Below are 27,056 nucleotides of genomic sequence, written 5' to 3' on the forward strand. Positions count from 1 at the left end.
TTTACAGAGCTGCCACACTTGCTCTGTCACCAGCCTCACAGACCCTTTGGCTCCTTGGCATTGCAGCTTGAAACTTGGAGGCTGTCCTGTTGAGTCTGTTGCTGGTTTCCATTGACATCGATACCCCAGTCATCAGTATTACTGCTCGGGAGTATGTGGCCAACATTGTACAATGATGCATGTACATGAATAAGTAGACTTAGTCTAAGAAAAAAGCAGAAATGCAATGAAATGTTTATGACTTGTCACATTTACTTCAGGGGAGTCAGTAGGGGCTTTGCTATGGTCAAGTCTTGAATACGGCTCAGATAGTCAACGGACATAGAAAGATAACTGTGTGTTGGGTTAACTCAAACAAGTAGGAGAGGTTTTCTCTGCAGTTATTGCTGTTAGAACATAAATATATATCTTTGAACTCAGAAACTTAGCTTCTAAATACGTCATACATGTCACATGAATATGGCCATAAATTTAATTTTACCAGGAAGGATCTGGCTCTTTTAGTGCTATGCTCTGCCTAAACAAATCCTTTGCCCTGTAAATATTTCTTGCCTTCTGTATTTCCACACCCTGCAGCATGATCTGGTGCAGCACACTTTTCCTTACCTTCTTCCTTTCTCTGTGTGCAGGCATGTAAATTACTTCAGAAATTTCTTCATTCCACCAAAGGCTTTCATCCAAATTTTGAGGTTCTCAGGCAACTATATAAGATGTGTTCCTGTGTGAAATCTCACTTGTGTGCTGCTAAATGACCCTGCAATCTGTACTAACTTGAGCTCATATTCACACATTCTGTGCGTTGCAGAGCTATAAATGACTGAGCATGACTAACTCTGCTTAAAAATCCCTTTTTCTCTATTACACAGATGGACTGGGTGGTTGGAATACATCGGGGTGTGAAATGGAATATACAGATATGAATTACACAATCTGTTTTTGTAACCATCTTACCCATTTTGGAGTCCTACTGGTAAGTACTGTGTGAATCATCTCCAAAAAAGTCCTGTGGCACTAAACAAAGACATCGCTAGTTTTGGGGGGAGATGGGAGATACACAAGCTGTTAGGTATCTGCAATTTTGCCAAAATCAGTAATAACAAACAAAACTGTTATAATAATTTTTATGGTATAAAGTCCTCTAAATGTCACTTGCTTCAAGGCAAATTCATTTTACAGATGTAGTTTCTACTTCTTTGCAATGTAACTTAATCAACGTTAATGTGTTATTTGCTGCGCTGGAAATACTGTGTTAAATTTATTACCTGCCGCCGGCTACTAATGACATTGCATCTTTCTGAAAGTTTTATCTATGCTTCATCAGAAAGTGAAGTTTAATATAAATATGGGGAGAAATGTCATTAACTATAGTCTCTGTAATACAAAGAAAACTGCCTCTAAAAGTTGAACATCAAAAAATGAGATGACTTCCTGAGAATGGGCTGCAACGAATGCAGAGTGTTAGGCAAGATCAAAGCGAACTAAGTAGCTTAAAGTTGTCTAATCTCAGCAGGGCACAACTGCTCGGTGGTGTAAGGCCATCCCTTTGTGGGGTAAGGCCATCCCTTTGTCTTGGGGTGCTTGCCCAGGTTTGCCCAGAGAGCAGTGCCCTGGTCCCAGAGAGGCACAAAGCCCTTCCTGGTAGTAAGTACAGGACTGCTACAGGAAGGAATTCAGATGTTACAGATTACAGACAACTTGCTCAAGTTTCCATTCAAGCAGAGAGAATTCGGTCTGATTTTAAGACCACACCTCTTCTGCACTGCCACTTCAGTGATCAGCGCAGTTACAAGTATTTAGCAGCACCACCAATTGTGCATCAGAGATGTGGGTTGCTAGTCTGAAGTTTCGTCAAATAGAAACAAAGCTGTGGCAGGGAACGACAAAATCCTCTCAATATTACACCTGACAGCAGCTGTGGGGAAGCAGGGCCCAGGCTCCCGGCTAATTTTGGCAGAAGGAGGCTCTCTGGACATGGAGGATCCTCCCACGTCCAAGACATTTAGCAGGTTTGTGCAGTTCCCAAGTGTGGCAGCTGCCATTGAAACAAAGCAGAGTTTCTCCTACAAAGCGAGCTCCCACTGGAATAATTTTGGCAAGATCCCGGAATCCTTGTGGCATTTGTGGTTTCTGAAGTACAGCGTTTCTGCCTTCACAACCTATTACTGGATACTTTGAATACTGAATACTAGTTTGGATATTCTGTAGGACTATTAATGGAAACCCTCCAAAAGCAGCAGTAAGCAAAACAGAAATTGATTTCTTTATTGGAGTGAAAATGTGGAAAGCAATTTTCTTTATCTGTCATGGCAAACAACTGTGATTCTTTATCTTGTCACATAGGACTTGTCCCGGACAGAGATAGATACCACACATGACCGTGTATTAACTCTGATAAGCTATGCGGGATGTGGTGCTTCTTCCCTTTTTTTGGGTATAACACTGGTGATATATCTAGCCCTTGAGTAAGTCTGATGCTTTTTTTTTACATAACTTTTACTATTTTGGCAATAATGAATTTGCAGCAACTATCAGAATGTTTGGTAATATTTGATGCTGTGATGCAAGGGAGGGAATACTGAGAGCTGATAGTATAAATATTGCTTTATTTTCACCTGTGACTGTGGTGAGAGGGATTCAAACATTCATTCTTCAATATAAGCACTAGTCTGAACTATTTGGCAACTTCTGTGTTCCTGAATCGGTCATTTCATAAATTTACCCATGGGCATGGGTAAGATATCATGTCAAGAATCTGGAATATTCCCTGCATATAGACTGTACATTGGATGATATCAACAGTATAATGTGGAAACTTTTCTCTTCTCTTGGTCCTTCTTGTGTTTTGTCTTTTTGGATAGGTCTCATTTTATATTGTCTGTGCCAGTAGCTCCTGGTATGATGGGGCTCTAGACTTAGGTAGTGGGATGCTTTCATAATCCAATAATATTGCAATAACAATAATATCTGATATCAGTAGTAAAAATATGATGTCAAGTCTGTCTCACCTCCACCAAGTGTGAAAAACACAGCAGGTCTCCCTGTATATAGAAGCTCTGCTTTTCCAGGCTGGGAGATCTGCTTCAAAAACACACTAGCGATGTGCTATAAAACATTAACGTAGACATAACTTACACTACAATAAGCCAATTTATGATATGACAAACACACATTTGTGCTACTTTGCCTTAGCAAATGGACCCAGCACAACTCAGGCACTCATAACCTCGTGGGCTTTCCCCTTCTTTTTAGAAAGCTGCGGAGAGACAACCCTTCGAAAATCCTGCTCAATCTTTGTGCCGCATTGCTGATGCTGAACATGGTCTTTCTCACCAACTCCTGGCTGTCCTCGTTCAACCAGCCGGGTCTCTGTGTCACCGTGGCCGCGCTCCTTCACTATTTCCTTCTTGCAGCTTTCACCTGGATGTGCCTGGAGTCTGTTCACTTTTACTTGGCTCTTGTCAAAGTTTTCAATGTTTATGTCCCCAAGTACATCCTAAAATGCTGTATGGCTGGCTGGGGTAAGTAAGCAGATTTCTCCTCCACTTTTGTGCTCGTTAACATCTCTAAGATAGGGGCATATTTGCAAAAGTAAGTTAGGACCCAAAATGCTGGTTCAGCTGCTGGAAAAGGTTTTTATCAGAGGCACTCACTGATCCAGAGCAGAATTTGGTCTGTATTTTTTATTCACCGCTAGATGCTGTTTTAAATGGCTTTTTAGGCTTTTGAATAGTGTGCAGTGTATGATCATCTCTATCCTTAATGTCACAAATACTTGTTCTCGGGGGCAGCCATCCATGATGGTGGTGTTGGTGGCAGCCATTCTCAACAGAAGAGCCAGAACTGAAAGAAATATGGGAAATGGGAAATGAGTGGAAGGGAAAACTGATAACACACTGTCTGGGAAACGTCTTTCTCTATCAGATCTTAACACAAAATGCTGTGGTCTGCTTATCTTTTGACACTCAGCTTTTTGTAATAATCAGTTGGTTTTATTTTACCAGATTGGATCCCTTCTGGAGATGTTTGAATACTCACAAACATTTTGAAAACACAGATATTTCTATGCCTACTCATTTGTAATTTATATAAATAGGGAGATTAAATCTGCCGTGCCACACATTTAATTACATTCATTTCAGAAGGGGCTTTAGGGGGAGAGTTTGGTCCTAAAGTGTACATGTCTGCTGTAATTACTCATCTGAGATTACCTGACATCATTGCATAGTCTCCATTTTTCTTTTTACTCTAAATATTTCTTTTTCTCTTGCCTTCCTTATTAGGAATACCAGCTATTATAATTACTATTGTGCTCATTATAAATAAAGACTTCTATGGCAATGGTTCACAATCTGAGAGCCATCCATTCAGCAATTTGTAAGTACAATACTTTAAGCTTTTTGATGGTCACCAGAGCATCTTAAAGATAGAAGAAATAACCAAAAGGCAACAACTTCTCTCTTGCTTTTGTCTTTTCTTCCCCACCTTAACCCTCTCCTTTTAGTGGTTCTGGTTCATTGGATCATTTTGCTTGTATGGCTGCTACATGGAGGAACTCTAGCATCAGTGGACTGGGCTTGAGGACAGGGAGGACTTCTGCCAGTCAATCCCATTTTTCTTTCTGAAAAAATCTTCACGTGACATTAATTCAGCCTGATGGGACATTTGTATATGCTCTTGCATGTTCTAGATTTTTGGTAAAACTGAAAGGCAGAACAATTGCTCTACTATTTTGCCCATTTGCTTCTGCTTTTTTAATGTCAATTCACATCACTGTCTCTTCATAATTTCAAATTCTTTTATGGAATCATCTCAACCTCCTCTCTTCTCCAGTGTGAAAACACTGAATTCTTTTATTCCTTTTAAAAGGGCTTTTCTAGCAAAGAATGCTTCCATTTTTTTGCCTGATTTCTGTTTAGCGCAATCTGATCACTTGTTGGTGAAGATTACCTGCAATATTTGAATTCTATCCCCTCAGAAGGCAACACATACCCATGACTCCTCAGAGGGAAAGTTGTTACCTACCTTTAGCAAAAAGGCAGGAAAACTCACTAATTTATGTCTGAGGAAAAGCTAACCAGTGCTCATCTCTGTGCTATACTATTATTTAGACTCCTAATTAAGTTGTATTTAACCCTGTTTTCCTAATGCAATGTGTCTTTGTCTGTATATATTATTAAGTTGTGCAACAATCATCAGTTATCTGAATTTGTCAGAAATAAAGAAGTCTCAAAGTTATTTGATTTCTATAACATCCATAAAAAGGCAAGTGGGGAGAGTCTATGAAAGTCCTCACTGGGGCAAAGTAACAGGCATTAGGGAATGCCCCTTACTGGCTATCAGAAACACATATTTTGGAAACCACGCTTCATTAGTTTCACTGCTCACAAAAACTCTGTACTGAACACAAACCTTCCTTTCTTGCAGCTGCTGGATTCAGGAGAACAGAGTGTTTTACATCTCCATTGTGGCCTATGTCTTCTTAATATTTTTGATGAACACAGCCATGTTCATCACTGTTCTCTTTCAAATCCACTCTGTGAAATCAAGGACACAAAAGAGATCCAGATTCTGGAAACAAGGTTTTCTTCAAGACCTCAAAAGTGCTTTCAGCTTGATGTTTCTTTTGGGCATAACTTGGGGCTTTGTCTTTTTTGCCTGGGGAGCAGTAAGGATATTGTTCTTGTATCTCTTCAGCATTTTTAACACCTTGCAAGGTAATTTCTGATTGGAGTACTGTTATAAATACAGCAGCTTAGGTCTGTGGAATAGAAATACATTTGTAATGTCATGTAATTCAAGCATGGGGGAAGAGGATTGCTCATGTAGCTTTGTGTTACACTCTTCAGCTATTTTAATAGGAAAACTGCATTGCAGTGGGATGAAAGTGTGCAGATACAATAGCATTGCTATGATAGATACGCTATTAAAGACACAAATTCATGCCTTTGAAACACGGGTCCAAATAAATGCATCTTTTCAGGAGCTGGCACAGTCCTTTCCATCTGGGCATAAAAATCGTTGATAGAATCTACAGTGACTTGCAGATTATTCTTATGCCAAATCTGCAGAAAGCTCTTCCCATCATCCTCTCACATGCACAAAGGACTCAGTGCAGTTCTGGGCCAATATGATGCTGGCCCAGGGACCACCTTTCTGGCCACACATAACACACTGGTCACTGAGTGCCATACAAAAAGTTTAAAAAAGGATGGCAGGTTGGAGAATCCACCTGAAAACTGGTGATTTTTTTTTCTTACATCTTTAGGGTTCTTCATCTTTGTGTTTCACTGCCTAATGAAGGAAGAAGTGGCAAATCAGTGCCGAGTGCACTTTTGCTTGGGAAGATTTCGTCTGAGTAATTATGCTGGTAAGCATTGAGGGGTTTTGTTTAGCTTGACTTGTAAGTCCTTGCCTGCTACTGCTGTCACATTTGTTCTACATTAAGAAATAGGTCACCCTTCAATAGTTTTCTATTATTTCTGTATTGCATTGGATAATTATTCTTTAATAGGTCTTTATCCTCTTCTAGTAACTGCTTACATGATATAATGATGGGGTGACAGCATGCCATAAAAAACGTAGATTTTTAGCTTGGCCTCTAATTATGTACATGCCATTCAGTGTTCCCTTATATGAGCTGTGTTTTTGGTGGCATTACAGTCTTCATAAAGCCAAGATTCAGAAAATTATGCAGGATATTGGACATACTAGTAGCTATTTTTATGCACAGGAGCTCCATTTGCTCAGCCTGGGAAGGAGAAGGAAGATGTAATTGCTGTCTTGGGATATCTGAGGGCTGGTTATAGAGGAAAGACAGACTCTTCTCAGAGGTACACACCAAGAAGCCAAGAGGCAATGGACACAATTTGCAGCTATGGAAATTCCCATTACTTATAAGGAAAAGCGTGTTTGTTTTTGTATTTTATTTTTCACAATGAGGGCAGTTAAACAGGTGCCAGTGGCCCAGAGATGTGGTGAAGAGAGTCTCTTCTGCAGAGTCAAAATACCACTGGACGGGTGCCTGACAAACCAACTTTGGTTGGAGTGAAAACCCTCAACGGTCTCTTCCAACCTAAATTATTCTAAGATTCTGCTGTCTCCCAGCTCAGCAAAAAATATCATGGGCTGTGGCTCATTCTGGGCTACCCCACTGATGTTGGCTTTTCACAGAAATGTGGAAGAGTTTAATAACTTCACTACCTCTGTGTGTCTTTCAAAATTAGTTGACATTATGAATGTTTATAACAAAGGAGGAACTAAATCAGTTGGTTTGTTTGTTTCAGGAAACCAGACTAAAAATCCCGTATTAATGCATGTGTTGTGCACACAGCAGTCCTGGGCATTGTGTGCTGCTCAGGAATATGTAGCTTTCCATTTGCAGAGGCGGAATTTGTCAAAAACACTCTAAGTAGCACAGAGAGTGTGCTCCCTTCAGCAGGAGCCAGCTCCATGCTGCCCGGTACAATAAGGGTCCTCTTCTTTGTGTACCGGCTGTCTTTTTTGGCATCACCTTATCCAAATGAGTATGACTGGATTTGGTGCCTAAAGGGGAAACAGAAAACTGAATTGCTGGTATCCAGCTGCACCTGCACAAGTTTGACAGAGCCAGTGTAAAAAATAACAGTAGGAATTGTGCCTTGTGCTGCAGAGCTTCAAGGCAGGTCCAAGGATGGCGCAAGAAGCAAGAACGGACATTTCTCCACCACGGTCTCTAATAGATTGAGATATGACACTCATACAGAGTTTTATTCATGTGTCTTCCACACTCTGATTTCAGACTGGAGTGGGTCAGGTGCAACTGCTGAATCTACGCCAAGGCATTCAAACCACAAATCACTGCCCCAGGCTCTGTGGAGTCTAAATTCTAACGGAACAAGTTCAACTTCCAGTGGTTCAGATTCCCTTTCCAGGACTTCTCCGGACATAAATTTTAGGATTGGTAAGAAAAACACTGTGTGCTGCACAGACTAGAACACAATAGGTTCCATATAGTGACTGTCAAATCCCAACTAACGGAAATAAATAGGAAACATTTCACTGCTTTGTGACAGACTTAGTTTGGGGATAACAGCTACATTACAGGTGGTTTTTGCCATACTAAGGAAAGTATGAAAGCCTGTAAGATCCTGGTATGGCTCTTCACCAAATGGAGAACAACTCTCTGCTCTGGGCCAGCTGTCTGCCATTCCAAGGCACCTCCTTCCAGTTAGGGAGCACTATGGTCTGTCTCATCCATTCCCCAAAGAGAAAAGAAAGCTGAACAAGACTGGCTGTGAGCCTGATTAATCCAGAAGAATCCCAGCAGGAGGCTTTGCCCTCCAAGATGGAGAAATTCTTGCAGACCCGTATTCTGGAAAAGGAATGTCTTTACAGAATTCTGACCTAAGAACCAAACATTCCAAGTTGGTTTTGGAAACATGCTGATTTCTGTGATTTCCCCAAAGACATTAAATCACTGAGTTCTGCATAGACAGGTTTCTTTCTAAATATATTAAAACAACCTCTTATAATGGAAAATTTTCCCTAATTCTTTTCCATAGCTGAAGTTCATTACAACCCCAGTGCTGTACTTCCAGAAGATGGTGAGACCAAACATCCTTGTTCACAAAGAACGCAACTCATGGAGACAGGGCTACACTATCCGCAGAAAGCAAGATTTTTTCATTGATACTGAATTTGTTTTCTTCTGATTATCTAATGATGGTTCTCTTTTGTGGCATGAAAAAATACACATTAATCTAAATAATTACTTCTAATGTACAATTATCACTCTGAACACAACTATAGAGCTAAAACATCCCAGGATTCAGCTCTCTGGGCTTCAGTGCAGGGGCAGTGATGACCACACAAGGATTTAGTCCCCCTGTATTCCAAGATTAACCCTCATGTTAAACAGAGACTGGAAACATTCTCTTCATCATCATTAGTCCTTCTCATAGTTTGTCATCTTTTTTTTTTCTCTTTATACCCTCCTGCCATCCATCTGCTCCCTTCTTCATCTGATACTTCTGCTCAGAACCAAATACCCATAATACTGAGTTTCAAGTCATATTTTTGAGCCTGTTGACTGACTGACTGTCTCAGCCATGGATTTCTAGGTTCCTCAATCAGTATCTTTCCTTACTTTTCCCGAGATGGACTTTAATCAACTTATAGGTTAAGAAATCCGACTCAGCTTTCCAAGACGTTCCTTTCAGTTGTATGTTTTAGTTTCAGATGTGCTGGCACTGCTGACTTGGATTTAGATCTCTTAAGAGATGTAGATGCATGTTTCAGTGTTTGAAAATATTGCACAGTACCTTCAAATGGAATGTGAAACCAAGGAAAACTTAAATCCCCACCTCTAATGGGTAACCATGTATGCGATATAGGTTTCAGTTTACCTCTCTGAAAAAGCGAAAACCAAACCCAAACTCAAACAAAAAAAAACCCCAACAAATAAAGCAAAACAGAACAATAGCAGATAAAATCCTGCCATGTTTGGAAGTAGCGAATAAGAACTTTGCCCTTTAGTAATACTTTGCTGTGAATTGAGCAGAAGGTAAACTCTATAACATCACAAGAGGGACTTAACTTTCCTCTCCTGCTAATGAGGGGCTTTCTTTCAGCAAATGTGTTTGAATCAGTAACTTGCCTGCTCAATCAAATCCTAATTTCAGTTTTGAATGCCTTTCTCTGTATCATTCAAGGAAAGATATTTTGATGATGGCTAATATAGTAAAATACCAATGTGTACTGATGACAGAGAAGTAAAAAAATATAATGGAGTGATGTCTTAGAGATGGTGTGTACGATAGCAAATACAAAAGGTTCTTTCATTCTGTGAATAACTCCCACACAGCAATTAGTGGAAAAAATGAATATTTCAATGTACAGTAGCTACAGCCAGCCTACTTGAAATTTCACAGATCACCTTCAGTTCCATGGCTTTCTGGGAGAGAAGTTAGCGCAAAAAAGATACAAACGGGTTCTATCTCTTACCCGCTTGTTTCTAACTTGAAATTACTTTCAATGAGAAAGAGATTTAATATAAAAACCAGTTCAGTATGTTGGACACTTGAACTACCATCCTCTGCTTGTATTCTTTATTTTCATTCTGCAGTCTGCTGGTGAATACAAGGGGGGTCTTCAGCAGAACCAGAGCCTTAGTCCTCCCCTGAGTCCCTTTGACACCAGTTTGTCTCTGCTGTGATATTGGTTAAGTCTGGGTGGATGGACAGCCTGACCCTGTGTCCTTCTCCACCACCCTGCTTTGACCTTCACTCTTCTCCTTTGTGCAGTAATTCTTTCTGCATACACTTTATATTAACAGGACAGAAGGTAATTGGCTTGAATTTAGACTAGATATTAGGTAACAATTTCTAATTGTAATGAATAAGTGGTCAAGAGAGCATGTGGAATGGCCATCATGGCAGGTCTTAAAAAACACTCATAGTGATAAGGCAAATATCTGCCAGAATTGGTGTAAGTAAAGTTGATTTTGCCTCAGAGCAAAGGATGGACTGGAAGATATGTTGAAATTCCTCCCAATTCTATTTTCTATTACTCTAATTTAAAATTAAAAGGCAACAAAAGAGGATCAATGTGAGAACAACATGAGACTGGCCTCGTCTCCTGCATCCTGTGATTGTTTTGTTACATTCCTGATAAAAGACGCAATGTACCCTGTTTTTCTAAAGTTTTTGCTGAATGTCCGCATAACATTATTAAATAACTAGGAGCACAAAGATTTGGATAAAAAAGCAATGAGAGAAGTTCTTAAATACTTAAGACTTCCCAGGCTGCCAGAAAATGCCTGGAAATGCTGTTTCTTTGGCAGATCCATCTGCGTGGTTCCTGCTTTGGAGGTGTAACAGTGGGAAGAAGAGCAATCTGCATGGCGTGGAGCAATGTCAAGTCTCCATTCTTGCTATTGTTTTTTTTTTATTTTCTATTCAAAAAGCAAAATCTGGAAGTAAAATTTTAAAAACCTGTCAACTTGCTGATGTAAAATGCAAAGCCCTATTTGTTCTGGGGAGGCAGTGAGCTCACTTCCACTCTCTATCATATGCCTAATGGCTTCTCCAGCTAAACAGTGTATCATTTATGTTTCAAGCATGGCATTGTTTAGGTTGTCAGCCGGAATGAAGATGTGTAATTTTCTTTGGGCTGAAATAATGTCTTCCACGTCGGCACCATCACACTTGTTCTTCTCCAACATATCCACGCTGACGTTCTGTCACAGAACTGCGTGTTGATGGTTTTCACGGGGAGAGGACACGCACAAAGACAAATCTAATAAAAAATTGCTAAGCGCTTGTGATTCACATTCTAATAATTTTAAGCGATGGGAACAGCTTCTGCATCTCTGGCTTGAATGTGTCCTGACAGGCAGCGGTGCTTAAATGGTACAAACGCATCCTCCTCCCTGCGGTGTTGATTGTATCAGTTGCCTTTGCTCGCTGCCTGAGAAAGCAGTGATCTAAAAGCTCCTTTGATTTCTAAGTCATTCTCATTTACTCCCAGATTGCTTATTTTTAGCAATACATACACCAGGAAATGCGTGCTCTATTTTAATCCAATGAAAGGATTTCTGGAAGTGTATTTGCCTATGAAGGCAATTATTTAATGTCAGATCTCAGTGGGTTGTTAACAATAGGTTAGACAATGCAAAATAAATAAAAAATGATAGTAAAATCACTGCAGCAGCTGCGGTGACTCAGGCAAAACATCTTGCTATTCAGACGGGCACAAAACTGCACCACCCTTCCCACCAACTAAGGCAGTGGGTGCAGATCCAAGGTCTTGGCAGATCACCCAAGGGTCCATGGAGATTCTTTATGTCCCCACATGGACAAGTGGCTAAAGCTGCCTTATAGCTCTATGTATATACAGTGCTTTGATAACCATGTAATATAGATAAATATTACATAGGGTGGCAGTTAAAGGTCAGTACAACTTAAGCTTTTTTGGCAGTTTATGAATCTACAGTAGCGGTTAGCAATACAGGTTAGCAATACTTAGACCCCAGATATATAATTCTTTCTAAATGTAGCAGGCAGTTATTATAAAGACAACGAAAGAAATGTCATTATGGGAAATGATTTTAGATTAAAAAATCAAAATACTGGATAGATAATTATCTATTGCATAAGATGAGTGCTAAGTCTTAATGCACAATACTCTGTGCTTTTAGGTATCAGAAAGTATTTAGCATGTAATGGCACTGTAATGGTTCTAAATTAAATGTATCATTTAGAGTTTCAAGGATGCCCCAAGAATTATGCTTGCTATATTATTTCATTGCCTGATTGCTCCTGTAAAGGAAGAAATTCAAGGATACATTCCAGTGGGGTTTTTTCCTCTGTTTTCTGAAAAATGACACCAGTATTTCAGTGGAGGACCAAAAAGTCTTCCTTCATCTTTATGTCAAAAGAAGAGGACTTAAAAGGAAGGCTACTGAGATTTGCTGGAAGCGAGAGATTTACATTGATCTGGGAGACTGCTGGACCTGAAATCAGTTTTCTACCTCCAGGGACAAGTAAAAGGAATGTGCCCGTGGTGACCCAACAACCACGTCCTGCTCTGTGGTGAACAGTCTGGGCACATGGACAGCAATCAGGCAAATCGTAATCTGAGAAAAGCCTTTTATAAGAGAGGAAGCCACAACAGAGCCTACCAAAACTCAGGACTAGGATAGACAAGCTGTTTGGCATCTCTCTGCCGTTAACATCCGAAGAACACGAACGTCAGTTTGCTCAGCAGAGAGGCAGAAAGATACATCAGCCAGCAATAAACAGATGGCAAAATTGCTAGGAGAGACAATTAAAGCAAGGGTCGAAAATGAGTTTGAGGCATAAAAGAAGAATTAAGACAACTAAATAGTTCCATGCAGAAATGATACAAATAATGACCCAAGAAAGTGAGTTACGATAATCCTAAAAAAAGCCTATGTTGGCTAATATAGCTGTAGCTCACTGTGTATCAGTTCTGTGCTCCTAGCACTCTAGCTACAAAGGATTTTGCCATGTTTGTATAAATATCAACTTTGTATGACCACTGTATAATGAAATAATAAAAATGTGCTACACAAAATAATTATAATTTGGGTAAATCAGTTTCTTTAATAGGAGTCAAGATTTTGGCTGGTTTCTCCACATTTTGGCTTGGTGCAGAGCAAATGGTTCTGAAAGAGATTTTTCTGAGTGGGTGACACTATGCAGCACATGGAAATGACTGAAGTCAGCAGTCACACTGCATTAAAACAGAAAATTTGCATTAAATATACAGTTAAATGATATACTCCTGAATATTTTACTTGGGGGCATTTTGCAGCATGGAGTTCAATAGGAACATCCATTTTCTGCGAATGTTTGTGTGTTTTCTGGTATTTTAGACAATAGCCAGAATTACCCAAATTGCTTTTCTCTTTACCATAAGACAGAGCTCTAAAATAATGCCTGAGAGTTGTTTACTGTTTGGAATAATGAAGCCATTGTCTTCCTTTTCAGCTGGATTTGCACAACTGAAAGCTATCAGAATCTGTGTAAAAATGTGATATGTTTTTTCCTGCCTGATTTCTACCCATGACGCCAATGGAGGGCACACAAAATTGATGAACAGAAACATTGAAATTCTACCATCATAAACAAATCCGATGTTTACTGCCTGTCCTTCCGTCTTCTTGAATTTCCTTGCGTCTAGAAAATGTTATTGTGTGTGCTTTTTCAAAATAATATTTTTCATCTCCTAACAATCAACCAAGACAGGCTCTTATGCTCTATAAAGAGAGAACCTGGCTGACTAGCTAAGACCTGCAGTAATGCAAGGACTGCAGGAAGAATTGTGAGAAATGAAGGAGCTTCCTTCTGCCAGATTCCTCCAAGGAGGGAGAACACTGGGAAAAATACAGTCTCTTGGTAGAAAGAGAAAACCAAGTAGAATTTAATGTTGCTGTGAGATGGGTTAGACATATATACTGTGGTTTGTTAGAGACAAAGTAGGAAAAATGTGTCTGTGTTTCCAGGTAATGCAAGCTTCTAGAGTGTGAAGCATCAGACTGAGCATTCAGGTTCATAGAGATGAATTCAGGTCCAGTTTGGAATAAACAGCATGTGAAGTATCAGGAGTAAACAGAATTTTAAGCCCTTGATGTTTTCTGCAGGTGCTTTCATCTGTGGCACATGTTGGTGTCCTCAAGAGGTTTAACTATGGGTTGGGAAGTCCACCACCTTTCCCTTCATACCTGAGTCACCCCTTAAAACAACTGTTGGGAGCATCTCATCACTTGGAGGATGATTTTGTCCTCTGGATGATTTCTTACACTGAGGGTATCACTTCAGGTCCTCTATTCTGCTGTACAAAATGATCAAGTGACGGAATAAACCGAGCCTCAGATTTCACGCCATCAGCCCTAATCTCTGGATGGATCTGCAAGCCCTGGGACTGTGAGAGGTTGAGATCTCTGCTGCTAGGTGAACTTTGGTGCATCAACCATCCTCAAGTGCAGCTTAGGACAGTTAACAAGTTTCTTTCAGCTAAATTCCCATTTCAGCTAAACACCTGATGTTTCATTCAAATGCCACCATTGAGCATTCAACACTTGGTGTACAGAATGTTTGGTGAAACCCTACTTCTCCCATACAGGAAATCTGAACATTTTATGTAACTACCTGACATTAAGCTGTCATAATCTGCTACACTTGCCGAACTCTATATTAAATATAATGCACAGTACTATGCTCGTGTGGGTGGACAACTTAATCGGGCATCCTCAAAGGCACCTAAATCTGTGAGCAACCTACATACTTTGCCTGAGTTAAAGGACATATTATGGTTGATCGTGACAAGAACTCCTCTTCTAAAAGCACTTCCAAATAACGTAACTGGAATTTTTAACCCATGCATCCATTTTGTATCAATGACTCCTCTTTCCACCTGGCCACAGCACTGGTCTTCCATCTGATCTACCATCTGGTCTATCACCATCTGATACCTATGGCATGGTTGTGCTTGCAAGGATTAGGACTAGGAGAGGGAAAATTTGACTTTTTATGCATAGTACTTCGAGTAATCTTTCTTTGAGATAATGAAACAAACTTGATTTTGTGTGTCTGTGTGTGTGCACAGCTACAGATAAAGGGACTTGGCTGTAAGATTGCTTTTGTGACTTGAGCAAGGAACCTTCTCCACTCGAACATCGCAGCTGAAGAATGTGGAGAAAAAAATACTCCAGCTACCGATCTTCATTTTCAAGGCATAAAGCTCAGTTCTTTGACATCCCTTCCACTTCCATTATTTAGAAATGAGACCTTGGGTTTCTTCATTTCTGGAAATTCAACCCAATAGGCCACATTCCTCATACCTTAATCTTTATTGAAGTTAGTCAGGGGCTCATCACAGAGCAGTTTTGGATTTGACTGGTGACTGATCTAAAGATAAGAAAACCCATAATTCTAACAAGTTTGACTGAGATTGCATCATGAAAAGTTATTTTTCTCCCCAAATATTTGAATCATCAGTTGTACCATCCAGAGCAAATGAATACACGGATTGTTGAAAGAGAACAGCCTTCCATGCAGCAACTATCTATAAACCTGTTCAAACTTCAGCGTAAGTTGTGGTTTTGATGGCAATGAGTCTGTTTCAAGGGACAAACATAAGACTTAATCTAAGTATTAGCAGGATTATGGCCATGAATTTCTATCTTATATTGGCTTTTGGAAGGTCACTGCATTTCTGTGATGGAAATGCTAATCAGAGCACAGACAAGCACAGGCTGTCTCTATGGCTTTTTCAAGAAATACTGTCTATATTCTGAGATATTTTATCTGCCATTAAAGTATACTGTAGAGTTTTAAGTTAAATCAGTATATTCTACGCGTACCTGTGCTATTGAGAAAACTATTTCAGGTTTTCATTTAATCTCCTTTTTAGAATATTTTGAAAAATATTAACAAACATTTGCTAGGCAACATGCAAGCCCTAACACTACAGCAATTACAATACAATATTTACTTGCCAGATACCTTCAAGGAAAACAAAACAAAACATATCATTTCAGCTAGTATCTTTAAAGAAACTCCTCTTTTTTTCCTCCTCCCTCTCTGCTCCACCAGCTGAAAAGCCAATAAAAAAATTCTCCACCTCCTACACAGTTCAGAACAAGATCTGTGTGCATTTCTCCTAGGCATGTTTTGAGACTCAGAAGGGGATGAAAGTAGTTAATGTGCAACAGGAATCTTAATTTCAGGCACAAATCTGTACCTTTCTATTGACCTTGCTGATATGCTGCAAGCTGAATATTAAACCATTTTTTACCACTTTAAGTCCAGCTTGGGGAGAAGAAACCATTAAAGAAATGTCTCAGGTATACTTGCATTCAGCTAATGAGACTTTGTGTACATCTACAAATGGTACAGAACTGAAATTAATCACTGATAATGAAACCACAAATGAAAAATGGACCGAAGACTCCTTTCCAGGATTAGAAATATTGTGCACAATTTATGTTACATATGCTGTAATCATTTCAGTGGGTCTCCTTGGAAATGCTATACTCATCAAAGTCTTTTTCAAGATTAAATCAATGCAGACGGTTCCAAACATCTTCATCACCAGCCTGGCATTTGGAGATCTACTGCTTTTATTAACTTGTGTGCCTGTAGATGCAACACGTTATATCGTGGATACGTGGCTCTTCGGAAGAATTGGGTGCAAGCTGCTGTCTTTCATCCAGTTAACCTCAGTTGGAGTATCAGTGTTTACCCTGACTGTTCTCAGTGCTGACAGGTGGGTCTGATGCGATTGATTTGCCAGGAGATGCTGCAGGTGTGAAGTTAGCAGTGAATAAAAGAGCAGAAATGATCATTTTGTACAATATAAAGCGGCACATAGATTTTTAAAAAAAAAATAAAAGGTAACAATAAAAAAAAAGACTCTCCCATCTAAATTTAAAATATGTGTTAGGAAAGTTGGAGCAATTCTTTTTAATGGAGTGAAGTGAGAAAGACTTTAAGTCTTTTGACCTTTTATTAGCTCGAAGTACAATACAGTTTTTTGTTGTGTGTTTGTTTTTGGTTTTGTTTTTCCTCAATTGCACAGAAAAGGGAAATAGCTTATGGCACGAAATGACAGTATATTGGTGCTATCTAGTGGTGCACTGAAGTAGCCAAAGAAGATGAAAAATAAAACTGTGAAAATGACTGAGTGAAAATCCTTTGTCCTGTGCTGTCAGTGAGGGTCTAATATCCTAGAATGTAAAATATTGACATGTGGGCTAAAAAGCCAAAAGACAACACAGAACAGACAGCGGGGCAGATGAATAATTCTCATTATTTGATGGTTACTGCAATACTATAGTAATTTGCAGCTTGATAAGTGCTTAGTGTAAGATGATGCAAACTGAATATTTTCTCTTATAGTTCTTGTATCTTTTCTAGAGATATTTTAGCCCAGAGGTCCTGAAATAAAACTCAGGTTGCAGTGAATAGCAATGGGATTGGTGCTCCCATCTGACTACTATCAGGAGTTGTTGAACAGCTTTCCATGCACTTCTTTTCTGAATGAAAAAAACTGTGATGAGATTTCAGTTCAATCAGCATGAGCATGTCAAGGAGCAGAAAAACCCAAAATGCATTTTAGTATTAAGAGAGAAAAATATTTTCATCTTGTATGCCAGCAATTGTGGATTTTAATAGCAGGCAGTTCATGTGTCCAGAATTTTAAAAATGCTACTGTTACCGTACTCTAAACCAAAAAAAAAAAAATCAGCCAACACAGGAATGGGTCAGATCAATGGTCCATGGAGGCCAATACCAGCCTCCAGCAGTGGTAGCTTAAGGACAGTAAAAGACAAATAGGAAGAATAAAAACCACTGTCCAACACTACACTTATACCCTAAGCCTTCATATGACCTCATGAGCAGGCGTGGTTTATGTCTGTTTAATAACCTCAATGGATTAATCTTCTAGACTCTTGTTCAGCCTCTTCTTGAACTTGTTTAGCAATGACTTTCACTGCCTGTTGCATAAACAACTCCTTCTATTTCCTTTGCACGTGGCTTCATTTGATGGCTCTGGCTCTTGTGCCAGAGTAGCCAGTGATCCTCATCCGGGCTATTCACATTATATTCCACTCTTAGTATGGTGGGGTTTTGGTTTGGTTTGGCTTTTTTTGTTTGGTTGGTTCAGTCGTTTTTGTTTTGTTTTGGGGGTTTTTTGTTTGTTTTTGTTTGTTTGTTTGCTTTTTGAGTTAAGGTGTGCAGAGCAGCACACGGTGTTCAGGATTTGCATGAACCAGAGAGACAGATAACTGCACAATAGTCTCTTTTGCTCTCTATTGTTTTCCTAATAATTCCTAACATTTTTTTTCTTAATCTTTGTAGTTTTCTTCGGGTTTGGTGTGTTTTTTTACTACTGCTGAATATTAAGCTGATGTTTTCACTGAATTATCTCTCTTGGCCCCAAAGTCTTGGTCCTGTATGATGCCAATTCAGAGTTCATTACGATGAATTAAGATGACCTCTAAAGGTCCTTTCCAACCCCAACTATTCCATGATTCTATGATTCAGACACTTGTCTCTGTTAACATATCTAATTCTTCATGGTAGCTGTTAACGTAAATACTCCACGCTACATTTTCACAGGGTAATGGTATGGTAAACTTACTGAGAAAGCTCATGTGCAGTGCCAGACTATCATCTTCCAGTATGCTTGAAGTCAATAAAAATGGTAATTTCTTGATGAACAGAAGTCCAGCTTGCAGTTTTCTATTTAAATTTGCCTAGAGGACAAAAAGACCAGATTCTCAGGTTGTGCAAAATGGTACAACTAAACTGTCTTATCCTCTGGATCCCTTTCCACTGCTTTTCCTTTCATGCCAGTCTTGTGCCCCCATGGAAAGGTCTCTTCTTTCTGCATCATGGAGAGTCCCTGATACTTTGGGAACAGGTTATATTGCTTCCTGTGCTTCACCTACCCACCGTTGTGCCAGTTGGTCCTTTTTCCATGTCCCGTTTCTACACAGATGGTCACACATCTATAGAGTTCCCCAGATTTTTCTGATGTGTCTGACTCAGTCCACACGCTGCAGAATCACAGCCATGAATCAACAGCAGGGTTAGCTCCTGTTTTATAAATATGAATGAACACTGGAGCATTATTTTGCGTTAGATCACTGCGCTCAGCTGGGATCTTAAGAACACGGAAGAAAGGAGAGGTGTACATGCTCGGTTCCACATATTTATAAAGTAGTGAACCTGTTTCATGTCTTTACCAGTTTTGCATATCAGTTCTTTCAATTACTCTTCTAGGCAGCACCATAAAAATAGGAAGGATGATTGCCCTTACTGATCCTAATCCGAACAGTAGAAGTCATCTTTACTTAGGAAAGCTTTAATGACAAGTCCTGCCAGCCATTTCATTAAAATACATGCTTAAAATTAGTTGTTACATTTCCATGTTAATTACAAAGACCTAGTATCTATTTTCATTTCCAAGACAATTCTACCACCTTTAGTCTAGTGAGAACGGAGATGGCTACATCCTCAAGACGTTTGCATTGCCAGTGCTTGCATTATTTCTGTATTTATTCTGACAATGATGTTGGTTGGTTTTAGGTACAGAGCCATTGTGAAGCCCTTGGAACTGCAGACTTCGGACGCGCTCCTGAAGACCTGCTGTAAAGCTGGCTGTGTTTGGATCATCTCCATGATATTTGCTATCCCAGAGGCTGTTTTTTCAGATTTGTATTCTTTCAGCAATCCTGAGAAAAATGTAACTTTTGAGGCATGTGCCCCCTATCCTGTCTCTGAAAAGATCCTGCAGGAAGCTCACTCCCTGGTTTGCTTCTTAGTGTTCTATATTGTACCCTTAGCTGTCATTTCTGTCTACTATTTTCTTATTGCCAGAACTTTATATAAAAGTACAGCCAACATGCCAGCAGAAGAACACGGTCATGCCCGTAAGCAGGTAAGCTATGATCAAGGACTGAAGTGTCCAATTTTCCAAAATCTATCATGCTGATTAAGTCTGAACTTGAGTGCAAAACGTTTACCTGACAACACGCTCCATAAACTCATCCCATATTAGCAATCCAAATTCAGCTATGCACTTAAGCACAAACTCATGACTCATTAAATTAATTATGAGTGTACACACTTTCCTAAAGAGTGGTGGGGTTTGTTTTGCTTTATTATGACCTTATCAAACTCGGGAGTTACAATGCTGAATTGTAAACACCGAGACCTCATCCATGTGAGCTGATACATTGTACTTTCGTACTTTTAAATCCTAGTCTAGATGAGATTGCCACATGACTTATAACAGAAAGGGAATGTGCTCTGCACTGGAAATACTTGTTAAAATTATGAAATAGATTTATTTTTCTGTTGGTTTCCTTTTTTTTGTTCGTTTTTCCATTTTGCTTTTTTGGTTACTAGTCCATTTAGACCCCTTTGAAATCAGCACCCACTACATAAACATGTGTTACTAATTGCTATTAATACCAGATATGCATTATTTTCTTGTAGATTGAATCCCGCAAGAGAGTTGCAAAAACAGTGCTGGTGCTTGTTGCTTTGTTTGCCTTTTGCTGGCTGCCTAACCACATCCTCTACCTATACCGCTCTTTTACATACCATGCTTCCGTAGATGCTTCCACCTTTCATCTGATAGCTACTATTTTTTCCCGTGCCTTGGCCTTCAGCAATTCCTGCATCAATCCTTTTGCTCTTTATTGGCTCAGTAAAAGTTTCCGGCAACATTTTAAAAAGCAAGTCTCATGCTGCAAGGAAACATTTCGAACAAAACCTCCCAGTGCTGCCCACAGTAACACGCCTACCAGAGCCCTGTCAGTCACGAGCAGCATGCATGGCTCCGAGATCAGCGTGACGCTGCTCACAGATTATAGTATCACAAAAGAAGAGGAAAGTGTTTAGTCCCTCTGGGATGAAGAAAGACAGAAATGGAGCCTTTGCAATCAAGTCACTACTACTGGGATCCTGGAAGGAGGTGCCATGCCTCGTCCTGGCTGTGAAAGAGTTTTCATCAGGAGTTCCTCATTTTTTAAAAATATACAATAAAGAAATCAAGCTGCGTGGGAGAAGCAGCTGAAACAGCTGGACTTCCCAGCGTAAGCTCAACGGGATTGCTCGTGTTCCCCAGCACAAACACGGATCCCTAGCTGGAATTCCTGGACCGGGCAGGACAGGAGTCTGCAGAGTTGGTGTGAGAATTGGCTGTGAGGATGGTTTTGTTCTTGGTGACTCATTATTTCACTTGTGACTGAGAGCTCCCTCTGTCAAGTACTTGCATCTACAGCAAGCAAGCAAAACCACGGATCTTCATCACACCGTCAACCAGGCAGATTTTTGATTTATTTCTTTTCTGGTCCCAAATGTTAAAAATTGGAAAATACATCAGACAGCATACTAAAATGAAAGAGAGACAAGGCTTGTACAGTGCAGTCAAAAAAGCAAAAGCGTGATGGGCCAGCTCCATGCTGGCCTTTGCTCTGTGTAAAGAGATGTCCAGCTCAGTTCCCATGGCAGGCAAGGGATCCAGTAAGTGATCGTCTCTCTAAAAAAGCTCTAATCGTCTTTACCCATACTTGTAAAATTCTTTGCGATCTATGGGTAAAACATCTCAACAGCACAGAGCTCTTTATTGTTATAGTGGTTTAACATCAAGAAATCAGGGTGGATCTATATTAGAGTTCTAGTTTGGATTTACAGCGCACTTCAGAAGCAAACGGTTCAAACATCCCCTCCTGCCGCACTTCGCTCTGTCCCCCAATGGTCTTGAGTGCACAACCTGTATTCCTTTCAGATGAAAGTGTGTGTCCAGTCCACAGAACCAGACTAGAGTGAGTTTGAAGTAAAGACCCCGAAAGTGTACAATGTGGGGGGGGTCAGACCAACCATTTACCTCTGTACATGCACTCCTGCTGGAGTGAACATGGTCATATCTCAGTGACCTGCACATTCTCAAGCATGCTGGAGAGCTGGATTTTTCTATTGTACTAAGTTTCTATTCTTCAAGTTATCCCTTTTGATATTGGGATATACTGTCTTTATTGGATAGGCCTTGTAATCCCAAATCCACTGATTTTCTGACTCTGCATGCAGAGTCAAGTCAGTGACAGCCTGTCACCACCAGCCTGTCCATCACTAAAAGCTGGTGATAGAATACACGATAGATTTTCCATTGCTTAAACTAAGGGACTTCTATCTCAAAAAATAACCTCTGTGTTAAAAGTATAGAAGTAAGGTTGCAATATGTGAATTAAGCAAAATACTGTTGTTGGTCACAGAAGTCTCAGTTTTAACTAACCCCTCCAGCTGCACAGAACCCCTAACAACACACAGCTGGATATCCATCCATCCGTCCATTCATCCGTCCGTCCATCCACACACCATTATTTGAGTTCATTATAAGATGAGAAAACCTATTTGCGGTCTGTCTCTGTTGACTACCCTAATGAGAATAACAAATCAAACTATAAATCCCAAGGGCATTGGAATACAACCTGTGTTGTCATCTTAAACCAGTTTAATGACAGTCCATTCTAATCCCATCAAGCCTCAGCTTATTTTACTACACTCTGTGTTATGAGCTGCAAGGCTATAAGCATTAATTTCCAAATGGATTGTCTCTTTTATTGTACCAATTGTACACCAGGATAGGACTGTTGAAATAAATAGAAATATAACAGTGGAGAAATACAATTTATGGCAAAGCAGACTCCAGAGACCTTATTTTACTCTCTTTGTCTTAATATAACATGTTTCCTGGTACTGAGCTATGTACAAATATAACAAACATATTGCACTGATATTTTCTCCTTCTCTTTTTTCTTAATGGAGCTGCAGGGTGCAACTGAAGTAAGTAAATAAGCCTACACACTTAGAAGCCTAATTTTATTTTCCTGGATTGTAGTATAGGGAATTCTAAACAAAAGAAAAATCAACAAACATTACAGTCCTTTACATCATTCTTTATTCTTGCTTATTAAAGCCTCTGGAAAACAAATCTGCCATGTTCCTGGACTTCATAATTTGTCTCTGTTGGAGACCAAATTTCCCACTACAAAATCCTTGGCTACACCTCACAGCAGCCCTTAAAACCCACAGTTTCCTAATTCACCATTTTCCCAGCTTTGCATGCAGTGACTTTTTGCTTCTGTAACTGCTTCTCTAACTGGATGGTCTATCTACTGCTAATATATCCTGTTACAAAAATGATGCTTTCGCTATATGCTGCACGTTTTGGTTAAAGACTGGCAATATTTCAAGCCATAATTTAACTATTCTCTGTACTTTATGCTTTTATAATTCTGTACTTTCAAATCTTCATGACATGTTGTATTGGAGTGATATATTGATCAACATTTATTTTTATCTAAACAATCTGATATTATTAATTCCATCACTTCCTCCAGGATAATTATTTATGAAATGTCTTCACATTACCATAACTGGATTTAGGAGAAAAGGGTTCTTTCCTTCGCAATCTTTTCTCAGTGTTCCAAAAAAGCCTTTCTTTCACCCCTAGGTAAGGCAAGTGTAATTCTATAAAAGCATAATGTTTATTTACAGAAATATGGAGTGTTACTTAGCAAAAAACAGTCATGAATAATTAGGTCTTTACTATTTATATCAACAATGAAAGAATAGGTAGAAAAAAAGACACAAAATACTGAAAGGCAAGACTCCATCAAAGGTCTTGTTCATGTGGAGTCTTATTAAGTAAATACAATTTCTTGGATGTACCTTTTTATACTTTGTTTTGTGAATGAGATGAGCACATTAACAGCTTTAATCTATAGAACTGGAACAATTAATGTTCATGTTAGCAACAAGTTTATATCAGTATTTGTGCTGTCGCTATGAGATGCTGGTTTAGCTTAAAAAAAAATCCACAAAAATGAACAAAACCATGTCAAAGCATGGAGATAGTGCAACTGACAGCATCTCCAGCAAACGGCATGGAATATTAAAGTCAGTTATGGAATTATAGACATTTTAAAGTTTGCCCTCCTGTTTTCATAGCAAGTATTGTTTTACTTTACATAGTTAAATATGGGCTGCCTGCTGACACTCATGTTTCTGCTAAGAAAATTACCATTAAAGAATAAGCTAAAGTTACACACAGCTCCAGCACTTATACATTTAAATCAGTGTCACCTACAATTAACAAACCAACCAACCAACCAACCAACCATAAAACAGGCTCTAATTAGCATTTAGTTATGGGTTCTGCCACAGATGGTCTCCTCAGTGCAAGGTGAACTGTCTTGTGGAATTTCCTTTGCCAGCATAGGAAAGGGTATTGAATTTTTGGCACATCTGGATATGGTCCTGTCATTTTTTGCACCATGAAGACTCCACTTTCACTAGGCTGTGTAACAGCTACAGGCTCCAGCCCCACGGAAAGCCCAGAGAGGAGTAACCTCTCTGTACTTAATCACTAATTACTGCCTCCTTGATTTAATGTAACAAAGCATCTTGACCTAATTAAGCATTACCTAGTGAATTGCTGGTACCCCTCTAACAGCAAAACACCACTATAAAAAACAAGACTCTGTTACTTTTAGTAGGTGGTATCTCCAGACCAACAGCCAGCTCTGATGAACCAAGGTTGCCCTTTATCACACAAGAGAATTGGACAAAGACACAAAATCATCATGCTCATACCTCGTTTTAATATCTGAGACGTGGTCATGATTTAAAACACCATTTCTCAACAGCTTAGACCGATCTGAGCTGTGTAATACCAGAGATCTTCACACCATCCCCAGAACATGCAGCAGCAGTGCTTATGCAGCCATGGATTATATAATTTCAAGGATATGATTCTGAGGAAACTGTCTTGAACCCCAAAAATGAGGCATTTCCAGCTGAATCAGCTCCCTGAGCTGGCTCACTCTTCTGTCTTTACTGAAGAGGAACAGAACAGACGGTGGCGACACAGTTAGAAGCTGTGGCACTGTAGCTGCCATCACACATGCTGTTATCTATCTACACAAAGCATGAGGGAACTAGAGGCACTTTGTCCTTGTAGCTGCATCAAAGTGCACATATCAGATTTACCGTGTGCCAACCCTGCTCTCATTTCCATCAGATTTGAGATTAAATTTGGATCTCCTGCTCCTCAGGACAGTGTCCCAAGGACTTGCTGTGGGCAAATCTGTGCACTAGGGAAATCTATACTGTGTGGGCACAGGCTTCACTATATTTAGTCAGGTTATGAATGTAAAAGCTCTGCCAAAATCAAATAACCAGTTTAAAACTCAAACTGTATCACTCTTACAATTTTTAAGGCTATGGTTATCTTATTTCCAGTCACGTATCCCATTCCAATTGTTATAAGCCCGGTTTACGTTAAGCCTCTTGTGCTCCTCACCAAAACCCAACACCTATTTGAGAGCTAATACAAATATCTCTTAAGCTGTCAGTTTATAAGTGATCACAAAATAATCTTTGGACAACTGTCGTAATAGCCCTGCCAAGAGAAAATTCTTGAAGCATGAAAGATGTCATTAACTAGGCTGGATGTTCTTTGTGTAACAGCCAAAGGTTACTAGAAGTCTATATTTATATCCTCAGCAATTTCATCTGACAGTCTGTCAACTGGCCAGTTAGCTGCTGTTGGTTTCTCCCTACAGAGTTGCACAAACTCAGGATTGTGTCTTTGATTTTATTATCATTCCAGTCCGTATGACAGCAAAGATATATTTGCTCATTTATTCCTGGAACACTCATTTTCAGAAAACTTCTGTACTGAATATAATTTTAATTTCTGAGTGGAAAGATTGCACTTTCTCAAAAAGTGGTACAAAATTACAGCATAAAAAGGCAGCCTCCAGTATAGGAGTCACAGTTACAACAGCAGTTTCTAGAACATAAAATCCAAGACAAGCTGCTGTCACTGCTGGCTTTGATGGGGCTGTTCAGATGAATTTTCATTTAAAACACATGCGTCGTTTTAATACTTGGGCTTTGTAGCTCTAGGTTAAATTTTCCAAACAAAACCTAATCAGTGTGTTTCTTCATCCTCTAAATAAAAACAATTTTAAATACATACTTTAGCATTTGTTTTTGATGTAATACTGTTTGGATTACTCTGTGAAAACCACTAGATGGCACTGAATGAAGGTCTTGTAAAAGAACTGATTCGAATGAGGAAATTTCATTTAAAATATTTGGGTATCCAGAGAGAACTACACTGATGAATAACTCATCACAGACTTCATTAATGCAAATAAATTGAAAATTTTGGTGATAAGCCTCACCTTTTGAATTGAACCAACACATCAACCTTTCCAAAGGGAGCAAAGTACCTGCAGCCGGATCCCCTGGTCTGTTGCACTCCTGCGGAAAGTGGGTACTCGTCCCACTCGCAGACCCCACCTGCAGCTCCTTGTCCCCAGGTTTAACTGTTCAAGTCCTTTGTACCAGAAACCTGTGCCAAGGGAGAAGAAAGCACCAGTGCCATTTATAGACATTTAGCATTCCATTTTCAAGTCATTTTTCCATTTTCAAGTCATTTTTTGGTTTTGTCTTTGCCTCTAGTAGGCCATGCAGAGCCCCTTGGTGTGACAGGAGAGGTGCAGCTCCTCAACCAGCAGCAACTTCACTGCCTAGTGCTGTCTCAGTTGCAAGAAGGAAGTATTTCAGGGGGAAATCAATGCTTCATGCCTCTTAGCAGGGTTTTATTTTATCATGTATGTAAATCCTCAACAGTCTCCACATAAGGCCTGCCCAGGCACAGCCCTCTGCCCACAGCAGGCACAGAGGGGCCTTCACACCTCAGGGACAGCCACCCTCATGCCGAGGTCCCGCCTGTAGTGAAACTGAGCTGCAGCCTGAGGGAAAGCGGCAAAGGGCACCCTAGGGAGGCGAGGAGACCGGCCGCCTTTGTCCCAGATCGGGCTCCAGCGCCCTCAGGCGCCGCCATATCCGCAGGCCCCGGCCCGCCCAGAGGCGGGAAAATAAGCCCCGCCCCCTGCCGCACCCCTGCCCTCTCCGGAATAGGCCCCCGCCCTTTTTCTCATTGGCTCCGCCGCTCTCTACGTA

The 27,056-nt window shown here is 39.9% G+C and overlaps 1 protein-coding gene and 1 long non-coding RNA gene across 2 annotated transcripts; one reads left to right on the plus strand and one right to left on the minus strand.

Annotated features, from left to right (window-relative positions):
• Nucleotides 1-2,243: 2,243 nt before the first annotated feature.
• Nucleotides 2,244-26,947, minus strand: LOC309444210. Its single transcript, XR_014184967.1, has 3 exons — nucleotides 26,273-26,947; nucleotides 18,649-18,763; nucleotides 2,244-3,840 (listed from the first exon to the last, which is right to left on the minus strand). It is a non-coding gene; the product is annotated as an uncharacterized lncRNA (long non-coding RNA).
• On the plus strand, nucleotides 16,340-20,918 carry BRS3 (bombesin receptor subtype 3; the record flags this gene model as incomplete). The annotated part of the gene is made up of 3 exons (XM_082061851.1): nucleotides 16,340-16,770; nucleotides 19,599-19,950; nucleotides 20,511-20,918. The coding sequence occupies 3 exons, from the start codon at nucleotides 16,340-16,342 to the stop codon at nucleotides 20,916-20,918; spliced, it is 1,191 nt and encodes a 396-aa protein (XP_081917977.1).
• Nucleotides 26,948-27,056: the final 109 nt, after the last annotated feature.

Source organism: Streptopelia decaocto (assembly GCF_964273445.1).
Source record: "Streptopelia decaocto genome assembly, chromosome: 10".
Taxonomy (NCBI): Eukaryota; Metazoa; Chordata; class Aves; order Columbiformes; family Columbidae; genus Streptopelia; species Streptopelia decaocto.